This window comes from Apaloderma vittatum, unplaced genomic scaffold (genome assembly GCF_000703405.1).
Source record: "Apaloderma vittatum isolate BGI_N311 unplaced genomic scaffold, ASM70340v1 scaffold24678, whole genome shotgun sequence".
NCBI classification, from domain to species: Eukaryota; Metazoa; Chordata; class Aves; order Trogoniformes; family Trogonidae; genus Apaloderma; species Apaloderma vittatum.
In genome coordinates this window covers 15753-23296 of record NW_009729378.1, presented here as the reverse complement: position 1 = coordinate 23296, position 7544 = coordinate 15753, and the positions used below count along the sequence as shown (strand labels likewise).

Sequence of the window (7544 nt, the reverse complement as noted above, 5' to 3'; positions counted from 1 at the left end):
TTCTTGCCTCTCTTGTAATTCTGCATGAGACAATGTATCAGATATTTTACTGAAGTCCAGATGGATTAATCTGCTGCGTTTCTCTTGTCTAGAAAATCACTTATCAAAGAAAAATACCAAATTAGTCTTCATTTCAGCTTATTCAATTAGTTCAGTTCAGTGACTAGTTCATTAGGAATTGAGAAACTGAGTACGAGCTGAGAAGGCAGGAAAACTTGTCCTTTTTTCTTTTAATCTGTGAATAAAAATCAGCTCTTAGAGGGTGAGATCTTCTGGTTTTGATGTGCTGATGAACAGAGGGCTGGGAAGAAATTGGTTCAGTTCACCCAAATTAGTTACTTTGCTTGCTTAACAAAACTTTTTTAAATGTAAAACATGCTTTGATAATCTCTTTTTTTTCTTTATGGCTCCATATTTATCATGATATTTATCAGTTGAATAAAGCCAAGTTCCAGGTGCTGTTTTCTTGCGTTTCACTTGAAGTTCAATACACATGTGAATGTACCTTTACACAAATCACAGTTAAAGTCTCATCTAGGAATCAAGAAGTGTCAGTCAAACCTCATAATAGATCACATGGAAATAACAGGGATATAATTGTTGAAAGAAAGTGTAAAATGCAGCCTGTCTTCCTACTTAGTATTATGTAGATGTTTGCTCTTGGTACATTCTAATTCTTACCTGTGAAGTGAGCCCTGCCTTACAAAAAAATGTAAATGCAAAATGAAGTTCAAATCAATGACTTAGAAGTACATTTCCAGCTTGCTGATTTAAAATGTGATTAATATTGCTGATGCTGGCTTAAATCAGTCCTCCTTCATATACCAGAGCTGCACATCGGGAGCGCTGTGAAATCTTGCCTGGGTGACAGGTAGGAAACTGGTAGTGACTTCACAGGTCCAGAGTTGCACAGCTTGAGGTTAAAACACTGCAGCTTCTCTCCAGGATGGGTGATGAGCCAGGCAGCACATCCTTTCAAAGAGGCAAAAAACCTCAGAGAGAGTGGACCATCACTGACCCTTTGAAGAGCCGTGCCTGGGCTGGGTTGCCGCTTGGCACTGACTCCTGGAGCTGAATGCTCCACTCTGTGGTTGTGGATGTCTCCCAAAATACCCTCGTTTTCCTCATCAGCTGAGAGCACAGCCCATCTACGGGGCAGGTTACCCCCAGGGCAGGTGTGCACAGTGGGTTCCTTTGGCAGCAGCAGGCTGCAAGACAATGACCAGCCTGGTGAGTGTCAGTCCTATCGCTGATGTGGGTTTGCTGTCATTATACAGGGACCTTGTGCCTCTGCCTTGCCTCCTCGGAGGAGCCAACCGCTGATGGCCTCACATCAACTTCCCTGCTGGAGTTTGCCATGATGTCCCACCTTGAGGCCATGAATTCCCACGAACAAACCAGCCCAGAAGCTACAGAGCCTGATCTTGCTCCTGGCTCTCTGCATGCTGCCCCAGGCTCAGGCTTTACCAGCGAGGAGAACGAGGAGTCCAAGATCTTACAGCCTCCACAGTACTTCTGGGAAGACGGGGGAGAGCTCAATGACTCCAGCTTGGACTTGGGACCAGCAACAGGTAGGTTATTTTTACTCCAGTCTTCCTCCCTGCTCTGCACGGACTCTGGGGAGGTGGAAGGATGCGGGGATCTGTCCTCCTGCTTTGACACAACTCTTGCTAAGAGGGCCTGAGATTAAACGTCAGCTCTGTTTTCTCACCTCAGTGCCTGATGTGTCCCTGGTGAACCCTGAGCAAGCACAGGCTTTAGAAACCAAGTTAGAGCTGAGCCTTTATTCCTGAGCTGCTATGAACTGCGAAAAGTATTGCCTTCCACCTATTGCCTTGTGCCCTTCTTTCTCTCTCTTCTTCCCCCTTTTAATGCTCTCTTCTCTCTCTCTTCTTTCTGTTGTTGTCGATTAAGCCCAACCTAAAAATCTCAAGACCGTGTCTTAGAGATCAAAGCCATTTTGGGGTTAGAGTCAAAGCTGAGTTCCCTGGGCCAAATTCTGGATTCCCGACTCTTGTGACTTCAGTGGGGATTTGGCCTGAGAGAAAGCAGTTTTTCTCCCTTGGGCAGTTGTCGCGTTGCCTCTACCCTGTCCTGCCTGCTTCCTGAGGAGTCGTGGCCGTTAACATTTGAGCTTGCTTTCCTCTGTAGAGTGTTTTTTCTGAGCCTCCGCAGTGGTCTCCATCTAAAGCGCCTCGTTGGCTTTGAGATGCTCTCAGGGAGAGGGAAGGAGGAGGAGTGGTGCAGGGTTTCCAGTAGCTTTAGGAGATTATTTCACATGCTCCTGTTCTTAAGTGTCATGTGGGGCATGTATTAAGTGTTACCCAGCGGCCGGGCTTCAGCCTTACTCCTCCTCCCTTGTCTGGTGTCACTGCCTCCTTCTCAGGAGGTCTGACCGAGGTCTGCAATTAGAAAGCACGAGTCTTGTTTTATCTTCACCCCAAATTCTGTGACCTTAAGAAAGACCCGTGCTCAGGCAGGGCTGAGGGCTGCTGCAGTGCCAGTTGGACTGCTGGCTGGGGCGCGACGTGCGCTGCGTGGGGCAAGAGCCGGCCCAGCTTAGGTCTCCAAAGCCCTTTGCTCACCAACCTTGCTGCTAAACTCATCAGGCTGTGCTCTTGCTGCCCTGTGGCCCCCAGGGCGCTTGCCGGCCCGGCTGCAGGGAAGCCGCGCAGATGCTGCCTCCGCAGCGATGCTGGGGCGGATGGTGCGTTTTCCTGCCAGCGCATCCTTGGGACGTGCTCTGGCTTAGCCGCTCTCACGCGCTGGCAGTGCACTCAGCGGCGCTTTTATTTGTGTGCCAGCAGGCACCTGCATGTACTCACAGATCTGGACGTGACTTGGAGAACAGCATGTGCTTGTGCATTGAGAGCGAGATGCGCTGGGTACCGAACTCAGCCTCGCCTCTTGCATGTGCCTCGCCCCATTTATATGCAGAACACGCTCCTCTCTCCTTCCGTTCTTGCCTGCAGTGCTTTCCTCCGTGAACAGATGTGCTCTTTCAGCTGTTCTTTGCGCGTACCCTGCCCTATCCACTGCCCAGCTAACCATTTCTGTGCTTCCCAGCACCGTTTTTTTTCCCCTGGCCGTAGCTGTGTCCAGAGCTTGTGTCTCAATGGCGTTTCAGAACCTTGGTTAATAGAACAGTTTGAATTATTCAAGAAGTGGGAGCACATTTCTACTTAAAATTTAATTAGAAACCTGCTGTGTGTCGTTTTACAATAAAGGATATTGTAATAGCATCCCTAAATTGGGCAGCCTTCTCCTGTCATGCAAAGCCTGTGCATGAGAGATGCACGCAACCAATGGATCTTACATGCTGCATGTGTGACAGATGCCATGTGATACCTTGTGGAACTGTGTGATGACATCTGTTAGGTTATTTTCAATGTAGAAATCCATTAAACAGTTTCAAACAGCTGCTGTTTAAATAATAATTAAAAAAAAACCCTTATGGTGTAAGTTTTCCTTATGTGGGATTTCTCTCTGAATGACAGTGAAATGTGGTCTGGAATAGTTGGTAGCTCTGTCCCAGGCACAGATTTCAGGCCCTGTATCAATCAAGGCACAAAACCAGAATTATTATACTACTGGAGAGAAAAAATTCCTGCCATGAAAGGAGACCTGTGCTGGCTTTTTTCTGTGTTTGATATAAAGATGTTTGGCCTGGAGTTGGTGGTGGTCTTGCAGATAGGTCAGATCGCCTGAGATTTCAAAGCTGTATTAGTCATTTCTTTCTTCTTGGAGTCTGTGTGGGGAGACTCCTCTGCCTTTGTGTGACTTCAAGATTGCAAGAGATAAAGAGTAATAACAATCTGCAGCTGCTGCTCTTTTTATTTTATTTTTTTTTAAGTGCAGTCAAACATCCTTTAAAATATTTCTGGAAAACATGTGGCATCAAGGGCCACCTGTTAGTCCATTAGAAAGTGAGAACAAACTCCCACTGGCAGAGCACAGCTCAGCCTGGGGTTGAGTCTCCAGAATAGTGTGCCTTTGCTGATTTATGCTGTAGAACAGTAAATCTGTATTGACATCAGTGAGCGCCAGCCTGTGGAAGGACGCTGAGATTTGTCTCATTCTGTCTGAGTGTGCACAGACCTGTGTGCTTGTGTGTGTGCTAACCCATGCGCAGCTGCTACCCAGGGGAGCTGCATCTGGAAGAGATGGATTAGGTCTGGTGGGAATGTAGATGTTGTATCTTTAGAGAAGGAAGCAGTGTGTGACTCATATTTCACCCAAGAGGCAAGTTGGTGGAGCTGTGAACCCGTTACTTCCAGAGAACCCAGAAGCTTCTTTGTAGTTTGGGTTTGGCTGCTTTGTTTCACCTTTGTTATCAAATCAGCCTGAGCCATAGATCAACCCTGACAATAGAGTGGACCTTCAGGGACTTGCATCTGACCCTTCTTGTCCTCCTTTCCCTTTTTCCCACCTTCCCCATCTTGTTTCCCCATCCTGTATGTTTCCTGTTGCCTGTTTTCCTGTTTCCTATTGCTTATTTCCTGGGCAGCAGATTGCAACATCTCTTCTAGCTTTAGGGCTAGAAGATGGGAGTTGTTAGAGCTGCAGCTCCCTTTGAGTCCTTGATATTTAGTGGAAGAATTATATGGTGGCACATCCATCCTGGAGTGCTCCCTGGTTTCTACCTCTCGGTGTTCTCCTTTGGCTCCACCAGAACACAGTGCCCTTGCGTTCCCATTCCAGTGAAGGCTCTAGGTTGAGACAGCGTAAAGATTAGTTACTTGGAAGTGTGGGCTCCCAAAAACTGATGCAAGACTTGTGAATGTTTGGTGAATGAAGGCCTTAGTCCCTCTCCTCCATTGTCCCAACAGCTGAGCCTCCAAGGACTGGAGGATATCATCAGGTCTTCAAGTGTGATGGTGGCCTGGCATGAAGCTCTCTTTGTTACAGCCAGATTCTACTCTTTTACCTCCAAGACCGAGGCATGACTGTGCTGGGAGCTGTCAAATCTAGTCTTATAGGTTGGTGATTCACTAGGATGACATGTGGTGCTTTGGGGGGTGGATAAATTGTAATCTTTTAATTATTTGTAGTAATTAGCAGAAGGGATTCCCAGGAGAGCTAGGATGAGGGATAGCAGGACAAACAAATTAGAAGGGCTGTATTCAAAGAAAAATAGGTTTTCTGACCAGCTAATGGGATAAAATGTCTTCCATCTCCAACTCTTCTGTGATATTGAGATTCACTTCCTTCCATGATGAATTACTTGCCTCTGGCCAGAGGGATCTCAGTCTCTCTGAGTGTTACTGAAATCTGCTGCCTCTTCATCCAGACTGACAGCAAATCTGCAGCTCTTAATACCGTCTTCAACCCAAGCATTAATGAAATGAAGCACCTGGTAAAGACTGTCTACATAAGAAGCTTAGCGCTGAGCAGCCCCCTGCCTGAGCTCAGCTCCCGGAATGCCTCTTGTTTATGCCCTGGTTTTGTGTACGCTGACGTGTTAAATGATCTGTCTCGGGACAAGGCATTTCAACCAAGACGCTGCTGGCAAAGGCTGACCTGTGACAAAGAGGATTTTTCTGTGCATAGTGTTATTCTGGTGCAGCTATCCCTGACCGACTCTGTGCCTGGGTGGCTAATTCTAGCCTTATTGCAGTTCATACAGTGAGGAGGAAAAAGGCACGGGGCTCTTTGGCAACAGCTGTAGCACTTGGTGCCCCGTCACCACCTGAAGCAAATTCCAAGCATAATGAGACCTAACCACCTTGCTACCCTGTGTCTCTTTTTCTGTGTGTGTGGGTCTGTCTTGGAGTTGCAGATAGTAACTTCTCCTAGCTCTCTTAGGAGATTAGGATATTAGCCCCAACTGGCTCAATTCCAGCACGAGTAATTGCGTTTTGCCTCTTTGAAATCCATCTGCAGTTTCAGTCAGGGGGAGTGTGCCTTTTTGCAGTAAGCCTCACTGCCCTGTGCTGCAAGAAGGCAAGCAAGTACCGTCTTAGACCTGGATGCACTGTAAGCAGTGAGTAGAGCACACCTGGCACTTCCCAGAGCTCTAGTGTGAATGGTGCTATCACGCTGTGTTGTTGTGGTGGGAGCTCAGGAATATTCTCGTCTGTATTACAGTGCCTTCTAGTTATCAGTAATTCAATCACTGGTTAACATGATCTTCCAGTTCAATCCAATAAAGACCTTATGGTCAGGTTATGTGTACTAAAAACAAGGAGGGTCACCCTTTTTCTGAGCTGTCACAGTTGCTTTAAACAGCTAATAGTGGCAAATACAGAGTTAGGGATCCTTGCAGGGTGGTAGCTGAGACCAGCTCTTGTGAATGAAGGAGAAACAGAAAAGTAATGAATTAAATGTCTGTCTGGGGAGTCACATGTTGGCACAGTCTCAAGCTTTGGCCCATCTGGTGTCAGGGAAGTTTTGGTGTTGATTTCGGAGGAAGAAGGACATCGCCTACATGGTGGCTCTCACAGAAGTTTGGAGCTCATGTTCACCTCTCCCCAGGCAAAGGAAACCAGTCTGTGTGACCTAGACCTGGGTCTGCTGGGGGATGCAAAGGGCAGAGCTTGGAGTGGCGGGAGGGCTGTGCAGCATGGTTTCTTTAGAAAATAGTACCTGGGGGGGGGGTGGTGTGTTTGCAAGAGAGCTTGGAAGGGAGAAGCTGGGGGGGAGGTGGAGACAGCTGGATGCTGCAATGTGAGTGGTATTGCTGCTGATGGAGAGCATTACGGGGCAGAGCTAAGGATGTTGTGGCAAAGAGGTGAGGTGGAGGTGTGGAATTTCATATTGGTGAACCAGGCTTCCGAGGGGATGATGTGACTGAGAAGCTCTGGGAGAGAACATGACGTGGAGCTATGGCTGTGCTCATCCGGTTCAGCCTGCTACATGGTTAAGTTGAGGTTCTAATCAGTGGGATATTATGAACCAGGTGGGACAAGGATGCTCCCAGCTCGGCATGCAGGATAGTGGAGAGGCTGGTGGCAAGTGGGCAAGTTAACTCAATTAGTAGTGAATGTGGGGATTCCTGTTCCTGCTTCAACCTTGTTGATTTGTTGGCCCAGAGAAGCAACTCAGGTTTCAGTCATCAGCTGCCTTGAAAGACAAAAAGCTTCTGGGAGAGAGTGGGATGGGTTCTCCCTGGGAGAAGGCAGAGGCAGCAGTCCCTCTGGCATCCTTAGATCTTGCTGGAAAGGCAGCACAGTTGCACCACATGGGGCTTTTCCCCATGAGCTAGCTAGTCTGTGCCGAAGCACCTTCAAGAAAGGTTGAATGTGTGACTTGAAAGGAGACCTGACAGGCCAGGAGCGTTTCTAGTTCCCGTGGGGCAAACCTCATGCTGCTCTTCCTCAGTTTGTTTTTCTGCTGTGCCCATCTGCTAGTTCTTGCTATCTTCCAGGTGGGAAGAGGGGCAGGGAGGTGAGGAGGTGCAGAGGAGTTGAGAATAGCTCAGTGTCTTTAGGCAAAGGGGATGGCAGACTAGATCACTGATCCTTGAGAATAACACCCTCTCTGACAGGGCCTTGTTTTAAGGGGCGAATCCCTCGCTTTTCACCCGCAGTGTGTCAGGACAGGCA

At 47.8% G+C, this 7544-nt stretch overlaps 1 protein-coding gene across 1 annotated transcript in view; it reads left to right on the top strand.

Annotated features, from left to right (window-relative positions):
- Positions 1–1277: 1277 nt before the first annotated feature.
- The window catches only part of PODXL2 (podocalyxin-like 2), a gene marked incomplete at its 5' end in the record, with an annotated part of 17384 nt that continues 11117 nt past the window's right edge, over positions 1278–7544 (top strand). The window contains one exon of the mRNA XM_009874429.1: positions 1278–1571. Within this exon, the coding sequence (XP_009872731.1) occupies positions 1278–1571 (294 nt within the window). The remainder of the gene's footprint in view (positions 1572–7544) is intronic.